Genomic DNA, 17,845 nt, shown 5'->3' on the forward strand with positions numbered 1-17,845 from the left:
TGGTAGAATAGAGTAACATTGATTCTGGTGAATGACATTGATATTCTTGTCTATTTGGCCTCAGTTGTAAGATTTCTGGGGTGACGAAAAGTGATCATATATCTTTTTCTCAATTTGTTCTTGGTAGTTCCTCCTCAGCTGTAGGTGTTGTTCCTAATTGTGCTGACAGTCTTAATGCTGGTTCTTACTCTGCTGTTGTGGGTGTTTCTGCTCATTGTTTAAAGTTTAGTACTGCTGTTGTTGGCTTTATATATACAGAGACGGGTTAGAAAGTAAGAGTTGATGCCCATGTTCCTAATGCCACACATGGTGATGTGATTCCAGTGATGAAGATTCTTTTCTTCCTCTCCCAGCAAATCATATCAGAATTTATCAAAATGATTAGCTTGAGGAATGCATTTATTTAGATTGAATACTATGAGGATGAATGTTGAAAATATGGTTGTGAAAAAGAAAGGCCTAGCTCTGCTAAATAACTGATTGGGTATATTGTTTTTTATGCGTTGTTGACCAAGTGCAATTTAATTTTGTTGTATCTGGTCACGGACTATGTTTTGTATATTTGATTGGTTGCTGGGTGGTCGATCATAATCTTCTATTTTAGTGTCTTTATTATTACAGATTGTTGTCAGGATGGTGCTATCATGAAGGATAGGTTATTTGTCAAGGAATTCAGAAAGGGTTAGGAGGTTGTCAATGGGCGCTGTTCTTTGTGATGATCCTTGAATAGTAAGAGCTCTCATGTAATTTCAATAAGGGGATGGTCCTCAAGAGCTTGAGTTAATAAAGTTATTATATGAATTGAAAGCATGTTACCTTGGGAAAGTTTTCAATGTCAGTAATCTCCGAGTAGTAGAAAATAATATATTCTATGGTTAAGAACGTTGGACCAGCTAGCAGTTTTGAAATAGTTTTGTGGGATGACGGTGTTTGGAATGATATCCAGTAGTTAGTAGGCAAAAATATATTATGGGTAACTCCTGATTTTCATATGTAATAATTGTCATATATGTTTGGTATAGCAAGCTAAGTAAGCTGTTGCTGTTGTGTGCCTTCAGGGTCCTAAGCATGCTTTATCTAGAAGTTTCAAAGGATTTTCTCTGGTACAATTGAACCTAAGAAGTTCCATTTTTAAGATGGGTTCTTTTGTTTAATAAGCTAGCTGTGGGTGTGACCATGTTAAGTCAGGAGTCCAATTCTTGTCTAGTTTGTTAGAATGTTGAGTCTATTGTTTATTTATTTGTGAACCCTTATGCTAAGTTAGTCTGGAACTATTAAACCCTTCGTGGACTAAATTTATTGATGAGGAGTCAGTTGTCCAGTTTGATATCTTATTTGAGAAAATTGTAATGTCCCCAACCAATTATTTTGGGCAAGTAAATTTTGGGTTTTAAGTATTCTCATTGAAACTGATAAAAACCAGAAATTTCCCTTTACACAATAACCTTAATAACCTCATATTACAAATCAGGTTCACAGAATGTTTAATAAAGAACCAGACATCTAATATATAGAATTGGCTTTTTGCATATTACTATATTACAAAATGCTGCTACAGAAGCAGTAACAAATGGAAATACAACAATGTTAAACCCACAGTCATAACTTTGAGTTACTCAGCTATAACACTTGCAATATAATAGAGACATGGGCTGCACTGCTGTAACAGTAGCTGAACAACACAATAATTATGCTACGACCTGCAAGTTGACACATAATATATCGCTGGAATTTGCCACCATGAAAAGCTCAAACACAATCTCTAAGTGAAATTGTCCCTTTGGCCAAAGGAGTCTCATAATTTGATGCATGAAATCAGAGAGTTTCCTTCCACTGATCTTTGGCAAGTCCAAAGTTTTTTGTCCTCAAATGTGATTGATTGAACATAAGGGTTTAGAACAGCTTTGGATAGGGTTTTTGTGTATATCCAATGAGGATACCCCACAGAGAGTTCAGGTCCTCAACACCCCAAGAGAAAATTTAAAAATTTGCACGAAAGTCCACAGACACCGGAATGGTATGTTGCCAAGGATGCCCGTTCTTCTTGGGTGCCATTTTCCCTTGAATTACATATGAAGTTGTGCCCATTGTCAGCCAACTGGAGGGTTCCGGCGGTGTTTTTGTAGCCGACGGATTGACTGTCGTCGGTGTTTTGTATTTTGTAGCCGACGGGTAAATAGTTTGTAGCGGATGTAATGTTGTGGCCGATGGACTCCTTCGGGAAGGTTCAGCGGTAGTATTTATATCCCGTCTGGGATCATTGTGAAGCATAATCATCTACTATTGCGAATATTATGAAGCCTAATGTATGTTCTGGCATATGCAAATATAATTCTGCTATTCTGTTCCATTGTCTGTATGCGTTGATTTCCTTACCAGTACGGTAAAGCCGTTGCCTTATGAATCTGGAAGGTGGGAGGAATGAAGATTAATGCCAAATCAGCTTAACAAGGATCAAAATAAGGCGAAGGGAAAAGATGGAATCCGTACTGCACAAGAACATTTAATTCTGGCACAGCAAGCAGACCGCAGAAGGAGATTCCAGAAGATTGCCGACGGAAACAGGAGTGCGGAGGAATTGTTGGAGGAGACTCGACAGCGGGTGGAATTGGTGGAAGAAGCATGAGAGGAGTTCTTGAATTTGTGTTCGCCGAGGGAAGAAAATTCAGACGGAAGAGCATCAACTTGCACGGCTCGCAGTGCCGAGGGAGCACGAGTGTGGAGTGACCTCTTCGTCCGGGATAGACTTCCACGGGAAACAACTTCAAAAGATCCTTCTTCTTCACCAAGGTTTGTAGCTGTCGAGACCTCCGGTGTGGGAGTGCAGACCTCCGATGTGGGAGAGCAGTCCGCCGGTGTGGGAGTGCAGACCGCCGGTGTGGGAGTGCAGACTGCCGGTGCGGGAGTGCAGACCTCCAGTGTTGTGATGGCGGGACCCAAAGAAAAGCTGCCGAAATTTGAAGGCGATGGTACAGTGGACCCCATTCGACATTGTAAGACATGATAGACGATCTGGTGGGCAAATGGGATCACAGATGCCAACGAATGGGTCAGGCAATTTCCGGCAACCCTACGGGGTGTGGCGATTGATTGGTTTTCGGATACAGATCCACAAAAGCTAAATAGCTGGGATAGCATTAAAAAGGAGTTCATGGCGGAATTTAAACTCTTGCGGGATGATAGTGAAATCGTAGCGGAGATTTTCAATACCAAACAGGGGAAGCACGAAACTGTCCGCATCTACGCCAGGAGATTAAAAGACTTAATAAACAAAATGGAAAGCAAGCCGGCAGACGGATTGCAGAAAAGATGGTTCGTGGACGGCCTACGATTGGAATTGCGGAGGAAAATGAAAATTGTGCCACCATCATCATATGTGGACGCGTATAACAGAGCATTGGACCTTAAAAGTGAGCAGAAAACAAAGAAGAAGAAAACTAGCTCCTCTGATTCTGATGCCGACGAGTCTGCCGGAGATGATAGCAGTGACGACGAAGGTAGCAGCAAGAAGGTTCGTGCCCTACAAAAGGACATGGTTCATATGATGGAGTTTAAAAACATGCAGAAGGAGCCAAAAGGCAGTGAACTCTGATGCACAGAGTGTAAGACCAACGATCATACTAAAGGATCGTGTCCAAAGAACCAATTTTGTGACATTTGTTAGATCATGGGCCCTTCGACAAAGGACTGTCCCTTTAACATGAAGACAAGAGGATCTCCGCAGGTGCTTCTTACGCAACAGGCTTCCCCGTCGGGCAGTAACGGAAATGCAAACATTGATGGTGCCACATTTGGAGGGTACAGGAATAATAGCAGAGGGCAAAATAACAACAATGCAAACAATAATAATAATAATGGGAGCCGAAGTCGAACTCAGTATGATGCAAACAGACGGCCAATCGTTCAATGTCGAGCATGTAATTTGTGGGGTCATTTTGCGCGAGATTGTATAGCGGCAAACCCATCGAAATTATTATGCAAATGGTGCGGACCCGGGGATCACGAAGATTCCAAGTGTCCAAAGTTTGGAGTAAACTTGATCACTATCGGCACGGATGTAGAGGAGGTTCTGGCAATTACACGGAGGCAAGCGGAGGAAAAAAGAAAATTGGGGGAAGTGCAGGCGGAAATTGCAAAGGCATCGTCGGCGGAGACATCTCGGTTGAAGGACATCACCGGCACCTTGGCAAGGAACTTCGCCGAACAAAACATTGTACGATAGATCTTACAAATGGAGATACCGATCAAGATAAGTGACCTCACAATGCCCCAATTACGGACAGCCATTCTGAATCATACACCATTTCAGCAAGTAACGAAGGACACAGGAAGGGACAATAGGGAAGTGATGACAACAAACCCAATGCTGCTGGCACTCACATCCGGACGGCATCCGACGATCGTCGAGATGGGGATTTTGGGAAATGTTTTGACAGAGACAATTGTTGACGGAGGGTCCGGCGTGAATGTCTTATCGGAGGATACCTGGAAGAAGTTGGGAAAGCCGACGCTGTGGCCACCTACATTCCAGTTGCTCACGGCGGACCAACACGGAATCAAACCGTTGGGAATCTTGAGGGCGCAACCGGTAACCATTGGTACGCAACCATTTTTATTGGATTTTGTGGTCATTCCATTGAAAAGAAAAGAATATGATGCTATTCTGGGATGGGATTGGTTGGTGCAAGCAAAAGTAAAACATGATTGGAAACGAAATACCTTATCAATGGAGCGCGGCGGCAAAAGATTCATAATTGACCTGCACACACAAATGGTAGGTGAGGAGGCAACATCGTCAGACTCAGAAGGTGAAGGCAACAATGATGACGAAAGAAATGACGACGAAAGAAAGAGGAGAATGGAACCGGACGAAGAAGGAATATTGAGACTAGACGGAGGATTGAATGACGACGACCTAGACTTGGTGAATGGCCTTTACCATTGGCAAATAGAAGACTACGAACTCTTTCCGAGTTGTAATATGCTAAGGGTCGACGAAGGTGAGAAAAAGGAGGAAAATGAGTGTCCGGAGGAATACAAAGAAGCAGATGACGCAAAGGAGGTTACGGCTGAAGAAGGGAAGGACATACAATACAGACCCAGAAAAAAGAAAGATCCCACCATTCAGTACACGGTGAACGGACCGCACAGGAGGAAAATAACGCATTACACCATAAAATTACTTCAAGGGTACTGACACCAAGGAAATAAGCTAGATGCGCGAAGACCGCAAGCACAGTGAGCGATGGAGGTAACACAGAACAGACATAAGGCGTGGCATGACAAACTCAGTAGGTTTCAGTCGGAGCAGTTGGTACTCAAGTACGACGGTTGGGATGAAATGAAACAGGAAAGGTTTAAGGCAAGATGGGTTGGACCAGATTAGACCCGGTAGGTCGGCGACAATTGGGTGATAAAATTGGAGACATTGGACGAGCAAGAGGTGCCTTCGGTAGTCAATGGATTTAAATTGCAAATATATGGTGCCAGGAAGACTCCGTCGCTGTCATAGAATGGCCAGCTGACTTTGTCGTCGTTGCAGAATGGCGATGCCAAGAGGAAAAATTGAGGTGCTGTCTTTTTATTTTATTTTATTTTAGTCAAAAAAAAAAGGAAAAAAAAGAAGAAAAATTGAGGAAAAAAAAAGAAGGAAAAAAAAAAAAAAATTAGAAAAAAAAAAAGAAGAAAAATTGAGGGAAAAAAAAAAAAAAGAAAAAGAAAAAAAAAACAAGGGGGGCCCGCGGGTAGTCTGTCCGCGGGTGTAAGAAAGGCCCTGCGGGCAGCTTGTCCGTGGGTGTAAGAAGGCCCTGCGGGCAGCTTGTCCGTGGGTGTAAGAAGGCCCTGCGGGCAGTCTGTCCGCGGGTGTAAAAAGAAGCAAAGGCTCGTGGGCAGTCTGTCCGTGGGTGTAAAAAGAAGCAAAGGCCCGCGGACAGTCTGTCCGCGAGTAAGTGAAAAAAGGCCCGCGGACAGTCTGTCCGCGGGTAAGTGAAAAGCCATGCGGGCATAAAAACAAAAAAAATTCGCTCGACTTCAAATTCCTTCCTTTAGCCCGGCGTAGCGCGGAAGACTTCTCTGCGGGGGATTTCTTTTTTCCACGGATATACATAAACTGCCGTGGAAAGCCGGTCTTGATAGTTCTGCAGTAGCCTTTTCTTCTTTCGTGGGTAATGTATGATAACAGCGGACAGCTTGGAAGCAAAACTGTTATCTATTCCAACGTATCAGGAGGATCGATGCAGCATGTACCCCGCTTTTGCCTTCATTTCTTCGCTCGCGGCGTTCAAATTGGGTGGTGTTGATGTGATACATTTGAAATTCTGAAGTCGTAGCTGGAGGTGTTCTGCAGTCATAACTCCGAGGGGATTCAACTTCATAATCCTCTGTTCAGGATTCGAGCAGGTTGGAGAAGAATTTCTGTGTGCAAAGGGATTTGTGGTGGATTGTAGAGGAGTAGGAAAGAGGAAGCAGTATTTCAAAAAAGAAAAAAAGAAAAAAACGACGACAGATTCAAGTTGTTCAGAATGAGTTACAGATGATGCCAAAAAGGAGGGGACGCATCAGTGGTTGCCAGAAAGAGTGTAGAATCGGCAAAAAATGACAGTAATGGTGTGTTCCGTGCAGGACCCCGCCGGGGGCGTTGCCCCTTGGACCCCCAGTCGTTGCGGATATCAGTTGTGGGAGTTTGACCAGTTGAGAAGAGTTGAAGTTGCTGCAGGCATGGACTTTCTGTGTACCAGAGGCACTGGTAGTAGGTGTTGGCTGTGAGGCTGTCTTGGTGGATGCGTAGAGAGCTCGGGAGGAGCTGATCATTCAGTTGGAGGCAGTACAGCGACACTTGGCCTGGGGTACCGAGGAGTTGGACAGAGAAAGCAGCATGGGTGGCTATCAAGGTCAGCTTGAGGAGACAGTATTGTGTTAGCAGAGACTACAAATGCAATAGGATGAATGTAAAAGTGATGTGGCAGAAGCAGATTTTTCTTGTTGCAGTTAGTTCGTTAATGTATTTTGTTTGTTAATTTGTCTCAGATATTTTGTTAGTCGTCAGGAGACGACTGTTTTTTTTTTGGGGGGATGGTGTCAGCCGACTGGATGGTTTCGGTGGTGTTTCTGTAGCCAACGGATTGACTGTCGTTGGTGTTTTGTATTTTGTAGCCGACGGGTAAATAGTTTGTAGTGGATGTAATGTTGTGGCCGATGGACTCCTTCGGGAAGGTTCGGCGGTAGTATTTATATCCCGTTTGGGATCATTGTAAAGCATAATCATCTACTATTGCGAATATTATGAAGCCTAATGTATGTTCTGGCATATGCGAATATAATTCTGCTATTCTATTCCATTGTCTATATGCGTTGATTTCCTTACCAGTACGGTAAACACCCATGTGTGCAGTGTTGTGCTTGAAAGTCATGGGGATGCGAATCTCGTGTCTTGCAAATGCTCTGTACAATAAGGGTGCAAGGTTTGAGTCTTGAACCCCTAGCTACCGCATTAATGGAAGCAAAGGTTGTTTTTTCTGTTTTTGTTGTTGGAGCTTGAAGGTGCATGTATATCCACACGCTAAAGACAAAATAATGTTTTTGGGCAGAAGGGAAACTTTATAATGAAATAATGGTGTCAAAATTGAGCATTAATGGATTGAATGTAGGTGAGGTAAAGTTTGAACAAGCTGTCGTGATGTGATAGGGTGGTTGAAATTTTTGTGTTCTAGGGGTCACACATACTTGCTACTGCTTTTAAGGTATGCCTGCACTTCTAACACATATAGTATAATTGCTAGAAGTTGTAGGTAGTTGAAGATTGAAGATGCTTAGGTAAAAGAATAAGCAAAAGTTTGACTCTGATAAGATCTATTGATTTAGCAGAAGAGTTTGAGAGTTGGTCATGACTAGAAATAGGTGCCCAAATAGAGGTAAGGTCACATGTCCGACTATAACAAAATAAGTTGAAATATTGAGCTGGGAGTTTATTGTCAGGGATTACATATGAAGGGTACCTAGGGAACACAAACTCTGACACTCTAGTGGGGAACAAATAGAAGGCATGATGGGACAGACAAATCTGAAAGTTTGGCGCTGAAGGGACTTGGGAAAAGTCAGACTTGGAAAGGAATGCCAGGATTAGGAGCTCTGAAACTTGAACGCTCAGAAGATTAGAGGTATGCTTTGGGGACCTTAGATAGACAAAGGTGGAAAAGAAAAGAAAGAATACACAGAAAATTAGACCATGGAAAACATGGGAAATAGGAAACAGGTATTATAGTACATTGCATAAGTTATTACAAAAAGGGGAAATGACAAAAAATTTAAGTTCTTGTTTTGATAAGTGTCTTTTTAAGCTGTGGTTTTTGATTTGTTCTTGGTTTTGTTTGATGTTGGATTCTCTTTGTTGATTGTGGTCTGACGGTTTATATGAACTATATATGCAACCTTATTTCAATATAAAAAACACAACATACTTCGGGATTTGATCCACTAGAAGTCAAATTCATAATTGACTCGTGTTATTTCTTTGGAGTTTGGACCACTTATCTTACTTAACCCCCTTTTTTCTTTTATCTTGTTTTGTCCTAATGACTTGTAATGACCCTTTTTTTGGTACATCCAACATTCCTTGCAAGTAACTTTCTTGGAGAGCACCCTTTTTAATTTCTCAATGGTTAACCATCCTCTATGTCTCGTTTGCATCGTATTCCCTTGATCTTGATCTTTCCCAACCTACCTAACCATTCCTTCACCCTTCACACACCCTTCATTTTATTCTATTCTCCATTGTACTTCTTGTTTTCTTTCTCCCTTTTGTGTTTTTCACCATTTGGCTCACCCATCCTTGCCATTAATTACCAATATTATCCCATGCTTTTTTCATATGTTTGTTCCAACTTTGTTACTTATTTTGTCTTTTTCTCATTGCCATTTCCAATAGCCCCTCAACATGGCACAACCACTTAAGTGCCTTCGACAATTGCCTTTTTGCCCTTCCCATCTGGTGGTTTCTTACACCCGACCTTGATTTTATGACATTATATGTGGAGGCTTCCTCGTTCAATTACATCACACCCTCATGACTGTATTTGACAGATCTAAGCATGAAGGTTGGAAATAATTTGAATGACATCTTACCATTAGCAAGGCTAAATATTTTCTCAATTAATACTGCTGTTTGATATTTTTGTTGTTGTTTTACTCAAAAGACCCATTTGCTTTGTTTTTTCAAACTCATGTCTTCTACAGCTGCAAATGCACATTTATCAGAAAAGAAGTGATAAATCCTAAGAGGTATATAGTCTTTTCATTAAATTTTTCATGCTTAAAGATCTAGGTATAGATATATTCACAAAAGACATTAATGATCAAATGCCGGTGCAGTCTTAGAGGCACAAACCTACTCTTGGACAGCATTTAGGATTTATATATTGTTTAAAGATTTGAGATAGAGATGTTTGCAAACAAATTGTTATATTTTGCATACTTCTGATACCCTTTGTCTTGTTCCTCATACAAAGGCTTCAAAACTCCTCTGCCCCAACACCACTGGAGGATTCTTCACTTATGAAATGATGGTAGACAGAACTGGGACAAGATTATATTAACTAAAGAAGAAGGCCTAGATTGTTAAGAGTACGCCATAAATTTGGGCCGAACCTTTGCAAATGCACTGCCATTATAGGCAAAATAGAAAGAACCTCAATGGATACTTCAAAAATTTAAAGACAGAATGACAAGACAAATGGTATCAGAAGGCTAGCTGCCTCTAAGGGACATGGTGCTGTTCCTATTGACAATGCGGATATTCCTCATCTCATATTTACAAAATCATCCACAAACAACTCAGGTTTTTTCTTCTAAGCTACGCATAATATTTATATTGATGGCGGGGGTATTTCTGAGTGTCTCAGATCTACTTCAACATCCTTAAAGATTTAAGGTTTGTTCTTCTCAGGCTATGCATAATGCTAGATTGTCTTGGATTTACAACTGCTTCCTCAAAGAAGAAGGGTTCATTTTTCTTAAGCTATGCACAGTATCAATCTTCTTCAAGATTGACATTCACAGGGTAAGCTCCTCTCCATCCCTTCATTCATAGGACTCAACCCCAAGGGATAAACACTATTCCTGGGCTGAGTTTTCTCTGCCTTGATATCTAAAATTTGCTCCTTCCCTACTGACATTATCTCTACAATGCTTCACAACCCATTCTGCCCATGGAACCTGGCTTGGTTTATGTAATGTCCCCTTCCTAAATTGCCCTAGAATTTACCCTGGAATCACAATTGCAACAAATTAGAGTTTGGGTTACATCTTCCCAAGTAAATATTCCTCTGAAAATGGTGAATCTGGATTTGAATCCTGCAGTCATAACATAATGGCATGTGTGTATATATATATATATATATTCAATGATTGGATTTGATAATATCATAATCATATACTATCAGTCATATCACTAATATTATGAAAGCATGTTAAAGATTGGAGGAATATACATGATAGGTCTGCCTGAAGCCATTTCCACACTAACCCCAAGAGTGGATGTCAGCCAGACCCCCTCTCTTTGCTCGCTTAGTGGTTTGCTTGTAGCTGCTTCCTCTATCAAAGTCTCACCCTCCAAAAGACACATGCCACCTTGCATAGTTGGGTGGAGGTTTCTTGATATTATGTAAGTGCCATCTTTGCTCTCTTACATGGCTTTTACCCTCATGTGCCTTGGACCCTTCGCACAAGATGGGTTGCAGACAGTCTGGCACAACCTATATTCAACTTAGCTTTCAATAAAGCATTATGTATTATAATATTATTTATATGTACATGAATATAATTATACTACAATTACTTGTAAGAAGGAAAGGCACTAAAGATGCCCAATTTGATATAAAATCAGTCTACCGACCTGAAAATAATCTCTTGGATGTAAATGCTGATCAATCTCTATGTTTTGATTTTAGTCCTTTTGTGTGCTCTTTGTGATGATTGCTTAGACAATCATTGATGATTATATTTGTTTAAATTATCCTTGATGATTGTATTTGTTGATGTAATGGACTGCTGAATGTATTAATTGATTTGATTGTATTCGTGAGATCCTTGATTGCTCATTACTTTTGTTTGATCAGTGTCAACTATATATATAATGATTGCTGATCGCTTTCAATTCTCTTTCTGCCTATCCATCTTCTAAATCTGCAAGAATCTGTTCATACAAATCTCCTTTAGATTCTCTTATAATCGTAAGTTAAGGTCACTCTAAATATTCTTTTCCATCACCTAAATTTCGTCTTCTCGACATCTGCTTAATCCTTTGTTTATGTCTGACTTGCTGGTCTGTGGTCATTGCTCTGCTTATGTCTGAATATATTCTTTTCCTATGTCTGACCTGCTGTTCTGAGGTTGTTGCTCTGCTCCACGCCTCCATATATTCCCCAAGTTGATCTCCCTTGGATGTCATTTCTAAATGAAAGCTTCTCCACTTTGTATCTTCCTGTGTGGTGGGGAGTCCCACCTCTCCATTATGGCTGCCCTTTGTAATGGTCACAACCTTCCACAATTTCTACCTTTGGAAGAGTCACAACCCCTAATCATTTTTACCCTTTGAAGAGTCATGACCCTTATTAATTGCCACACTTTGAAAGAGTCAACCCTTCATTACCTTTGCCCTTGGAAGGAGTCATTTCCTTATTTTCTTCCCCTTTCTCCTTCCTCTCTCCCCCCTTTTTCAAGTGAAGTTCTCTGCTCCCTATTATATCCATGTTTGAGGGAGTTGCAACTTTTCATTAATGCCTCTTGATCTTTTTATTTAACTTGATTAACTTGTATATAATACTTTATTATTACTATTTATTTATATTTTAATTTTAATAATTACTATCTATAATTAAACCCCGTTTCAGAAAGGGGATATTACAGTTTACATCAATTTAGTAGTGATGTTTCCACCTATTGAGTTTTGGGTTTTCTTTTAGTCCCAATATCAAAATAATCTTCCTCCAAGTTCTTGTACTCAGGCATAGCAGATATAGGGCAACCCCATGTAAGAAGCAATGTTCCATGGAGTCTTGGGCTGTGGGCATGGGTCTTGGGTATGAAGGGACCAAGGGCCTTGATTTAGGGATGGCAGGTGGATGGTGGCATGTCCTGGTCTGAGGGCAGACACAATCCTATAACAAGGCCTTTGGAATGACACAAACCTTCACGGTACATGCCACTTTCACAAAATAATCGCAATATCTTTCGCAACACGTCCTTACTATTTCTAATCAAATCCAGACAGAATCCTATAACAAGGCCTTTGGAATGACACAAACCTTCATGGTGCATGCCACTCTCACAAAATAATCGCAATATTTTTTGCAACATGTCCTTAGTATTTCTAATCAAATCTTTATTCTTCAAAATATTTTTTTGTGACTGATTAGGGTACAGGTGGGGCTCATAAACCATTAGGATTAAGGTTATTTGCACAACCATCGATTTTTAAATTATTAAAGAAAACTACCTTTTGAGCTGAATGGTGCAGGGGGTGCCTGAGCATGTCCAGGGCATCCAGAGATTTGACCAAGCCCTCTTGCAGACCCCAAAACAGGGGAACATCCTAGAAATGTACCCTGCCAGGCATTGGTGATGGCAGAACAGTGGGGGAATGTCTCCACAAAGTCCCTTCATTTGGAGAACAACCCTTTCTCACTAACAGTTCAATTTTCTGGGGGTGTCCTCATGGAACATGTAAGCTCATGATGCCACTGTCAAGATTCAAAAGTATGAAATCCACCTTTAATGTCCTGGTTATAGAAGTAAATGAAAATGGATTGAATATGTACACCACTCAGAATTGTATTATTCATTTGGTGGCTAGTAATGATCAGTGGCTTGATTGCGTGTAAGTAAAATAAAATGGATTAAATGTGCTCATCAGCACTCTGAATTGTATTCTTCACTTGATGGCTATTACTGGGCTACTATTTACTTGTCTTCAATATTACCAATACAAAATTTCTGCAATCAAGGATGCAATCGTGAGGATCCTGCAAAATCAAAAAGGTATGGTAAAGTTGTGTAGAGGGGTTTCACAATGACTCCATTGTAAAGGAAGAATTCTACGACCTATTAAAATAATGTGATGTTTCTTTAATGGTCATCTTAGTTAGTCTTTAGTTTATTAGGTAGTGCCTATTTTCGTATTTATTTCACTAGTATTTCTTTTAGAAACATTGTCTTTGTAAATCTTTTAAGATGCAGTTCAAAAACAATATTGATTTACCATAGCATGGTATTAGAGCGGGTTGATGGGATTTTAGAAGATTTGACAAATTTTTCGAGCCCCTTTTGATGTGAAATTTTTTTTCTTTGATTTTTTAAAATCTAAATCGTTGGATGTATGTTATGAAAATTTTATGGTTTGTATTTGAAGACTTATGCTGAAAAACGCGAGCTTGGTTGAGGGTTTTGAATCTTGATCATGCAATTTTGTGGTTTGAGCAAGTCTTTGAATTTCAAAAGTTGCATGTCCTTTCATATTTGTTGCATGCGCATTTTGTGAGTTGCATGTGCTATTTTACCATGTGAAGTCTCATGTTTTGTCGCATAAAGGTTTCCCTAACGGGTTATCATAATTTTTTCTCTTCAAAAAATTCTGATGGGTTTTCATAATTTTTTCCCCTCTGAAATTCGGGTGGGTTTTATAAATTTTTGTCCATAAAATATTGCTCTAGATTTTATAATATTCTCCTTAAATAAGTTATTGTAAGGTCTTATAATTTTCTCCTAAAAAGTTCTGTTCTGATTTTGTTTCTGGTTTTGATTGATTTTTCACTCGAGTTTGTTTCTTTTTCAAATTTTGTCCATAAAAATCATTTCTGGTTTATATAATTTGCAAAATTGTTCATTCGCGTGGGAGTTTTTTGTTGTTGATTTTTTACGCTCTTTTCTGAAAAAAACAGTGCTTTGTAAACTTCAGTTTCCAAAAAAATCACAGCTTCTTGTAGTCTGTTTTGAGTTGTAGTGCTCATTTGCAGAAGATCTTGGTGAATCATCTTGTAGTTTAGTGCTCATCTGCTAAAGGGTTAGGTGATTTTCCTCAAAATCGTGATTTCAATTTCATCTCGGTGTCTCTGGCTATAGGGAGTAATACCTTTGTTACCTGACATCAAATCGGATGACTTCTCGGTCATTAACATTTTGCAGATCCAGGGAGTGTCTCAGCAGCAGCAGAATGTTTTGAAGAGTTTGTGACAAGACAATAGCTAGATGATGACCGTTAAGGGGGATATTAACATAATGTCATGTCTTTAGCGGTCATTTTAGTCTTTAGTTTATTAGGTAGTTTTGATTTTTGTCTTTAGTTCATGATTGTTTCTTTTATAAACATTGTCTTTGTAAACCCATAAAAGGAGATGGGTCTCTTTTAGAAACATCGTCTTTGTAAACCCATAAAAGGAGCTTCAATTTTCTGTGTTTGAAAACAACATTGATTTATCATTACACGACCAAGGAAGGAGAGGAAATTGTTCAGCATCTATACTGCCCATAAGCTGGTCATTTTCAAGTTTGTTCTGGATAGGAACTCTATGAAGGAGTCAATCGATGGCTCTTGAGACATCTGAACAAACTTTGAAAAGCTTTAGTCCTACTGGATGGGTTCCTTTTGTGCACTGGGGATCTCCTTTGCCATCTATATGCTATAACTGCACTATTTTTGAAGTTCTTATTGAAGAGATGATTTGAGTATTTGGCCCAAAGCTTTTAAAGTTGCACTAATTCTAGTTCGTTTTTATTGTTAGTGGTTTAGTAGCTCCTCTTGTAGCTGCAGTTCTCTTTTGTGCTCTTTTGCTATTGTTATCTGCTACAAGACATTCAGCCCTTGAGCCATTTGCTAAGGCCTATTATATTGTAACCACTTTTTGTCATCAATAAATACTGTCACTGATAATATAAAAAATGAGTGGAGATATATTAAAAACAAATCCCTGTTCCAAGTGAAATAAAGAATGACAATGTTATTTATGTCATTTCAAGTTTTTAGGTGAAAGGAAAACAGAAATGGCCATTTATAAATATATGCCAGTGGGGCAAAAAAATGAAGAAACCAGCCTGTACTGATTAGTCATGACAATGGGCTATCTAATCTATATTCAAAATGCACTAATTGAACAAACAGGCCATGAAAAATTATACTGCTCATTGCTTCAATTGGAATGTCTTCTAAAGAAAATGCCATTGCAGGATGCAAACAAATGGTGAAGATTGATGATTTTGTGCCTAACAGAATGATAACATTGATGGCTGACCAAATCCTCTTTATTCCTCATTCTTTCTTTCCTCTTTGCCTTTTCCTTGTTGCAAATGCAAAATGAAACATATTTATGAGTTGCATTAGGTTGGGGGCTTTGGTGAGCCCCGTCAGTATTGGGTTTGAATAATTTGATAGGTAAAATTGATCAATCTATCAATATAAGAGATATTTACAGCTGGGGCAGAGGAAGCATTGTATACGATTTCCTGTTGTCTGTAACGAAACAATGTTCAACCATAATAGTATTTGTGAACATAAAAAAGTTACCTCAACATGGGATGCATCTAAAATTATAAATATTAAAAATTTTCAGCTGTTGTACAATGAGCATAAATATTGAGTATAACCATACCAAAAGGACAGAAATCTCAAGGATAGCGATTTCAGAAAGGTTAATGTGCATGCTAGTGGAGGCTGCGGTAGTTCTTTATGTCACAAGGGTAGCTCTCCTCAATTTAGCTTGTTTACACCTTGTTTCATGATATTTGATGTCTAACCTGAGGTGATTTAGTTTGAAATAAACACTTCCCAAATTAAACTATTATTGACTTGTATTTAATTGATAAGTACGAGGTTTTTACACAGCAAGGAAAAATTCAACTATGTAGTTTTTGAGTCAAATTCATTGACCCATATTTCATGAGTGGTGGTTCACAAGAACCTATTGCTCATGAGAATGAATGAAACACTGAGCACTCATTGGTTCACAAGAACTCATCGCTCATGACAACCAATGGAACACTGAGCACTCATTGTATAGGTGATGCTCATGGGAAGAATCAGGCCTTCCCAGGAGGTCATCCATCTCAGTATTGCTCCAACTCAAGCGTGCTTAACCATGGAGTTTGCTCTGAGGTTTAGCCCGCTTTGCTTGCTACACCATTTGCAAAACCTTCAACAAGTGTTGTGCCATAGCATTTAATTGAAAATATAGTGCCTTTGTATTTATTTGGAAATATTGTAGCCAATTGAAGTTTTAAAAATTGGATATTATTATTTCCTTTTATGTTGAAATTTCTGGTCTTCTAGATCACTAATTAAACTCAAATTTATGAAGTAAAATAGATATTTGGGAAAATAATATATTATTAGATTATACTGATTGCGATTCACTAAAATTTACTTCAGATATGTGCAATTAATAATGCTTTTGTTCTTAATGGCAGGTTCTCCCTGGGTTGTACTGAGTCGATATTTTGTGGAGTATTGTATTCTAGGGTGGGACAACCTACCAAGGACAGTTCTGATGTATTTTTCAAATGTTGTACTATCACAGGAGGGCTACTTCCACACTGTTATTTGTAATGCCCCAGAATTCAAAAACACTACTGTAAACAGCGATTTGCATTACTTGATTTGGGATACACCTCCAAAACCTGAACCTCATCATCTCAATCTGAGTGATTTTGAGAACATACAGGAAAGTGGTGCTGCTTTTGCACGACAGTTTGAACAGGATGACCCGGTGCTTGACAAGATTGACACTGTTATTTTGAATCGTAGGCAAGGTCAACTTGCACCTGGCGGGTGGTGTGCAGGGAAGTATAGCAAGAGGAGAAATTCGTGTTCTGATCTGGGTGATATAAATACTATCATGCCAGGTCCCCGTGCAAAATTGTTTGAGAATTTGATGCTGACTCTGCTTTCCAATGGTACTTTTCGATCCAACCAATGCAAATTCCAATGATAGCTTTCGCCAATGAATTAAAATTATCAGGAATATGACTGTCTGGACAACCAGCCCATGCTGTTCGCATGTGCTTCATAGCTTTGAATCTCTGCGGAAGGCATGGCATTTGAAAGAGGAAGAACGTTCCTTTGGCAAACTACTGAGAAGTTGGACCAGAGTTTAAAATAGGGTTTAAAGCATTGGGAATCTTTCAACTTCCAACATCTAATCTTGGTCTTCTGAAGGATTGTACCTGGGAAATACCTCGGCATGCGATGGTACTTGCATGACATTTGTTCAAATTAATTGCGGGATTTTTTAATCTTAAGTAAATATGTTTATATATATATTTTTTCAAAAACAAATCCGACCACACTGGGCTCTTTTAAACCAGCAAATCCACTTAGTCTTATGTAAATTATGTCATTTGAAAGTAGACTAGACGAGAAATGGTTTTTATCATTTTCAAAGGGAACGCAAATACATGTTTGTAGAATGAGTTCTTCAAACCCATTACTGCTTTCCTGGATTTTTTCCTGTTGCATTACATTTTGGGACATCCTATCAAGGTACTTTCATAGTGCCAGACAATGCATTGTTGGCTTGGCAATGCGGCTTAATATTTACTGTAATCATTTATCAAAGATAAAGCGAGGTAATTGACCGATCATAGGTCTCGTTAATGGGTCGTATTCATGGTTGAAGCTAAAACGGCTGCAATAATTTGTTTCCGTTATTTGAAATTCAGCAGACGGATATCCGATTTTGTTAAAAATTCCTGTGAAATATTTGATGCTCATATGGAAAACTGGCAATGCTTGAAGCTATCATCACTCGAGCAACTCTTAATCAAGATGTTTCTTTTAGCTTGCATCCTCTGATTTTACAGATAA

General features: G+C 39.3%; 1 protein-coding gene across 1 annotated transcript in view; it reads left to right on the plus strand.

Annotated features, from left to right (window-relative positions):
* LOC149571994 (beta-glucuronosyltransferase GlcAT14A-like) overlaps positions 1-17,635 on the plus strand; it is a 63,797-nt gene extending 46,162 nt beyond the window's left edge. Inside the window, exon 4 of the mRNA XM_089813363.1 lies at positions 16,450-17,635. Coding sequence (XP_089669489.1) covers positions 16,450-16,970 — 521 coding nt within the window. The 3' untranslated portion in view covers positions 16,971-17,635. The remainder of the gene's footprint in view (positions 1-16,449) is intronic.
* The last annotated feature ends 210 nt before the right edge of the window (positions 17,636-17,845 follow it).

Source organism: Cupressus sempervirens, chromosome 2 (genome assembly GCF_028749045.1).
Source record: "Cupressus sempervirens isolate cs-2001-9-10 chromosome 2, ASM2874904v1, whole genome shotgun sequence".
Taxonomy (NCBI): domain Eukaryota; kingdom Viridiplantae; phylum Streptophyta; class Pinopsida; order Cupressales; family Cupressaceae; genus Cupressus; species Cupressus sempervirens.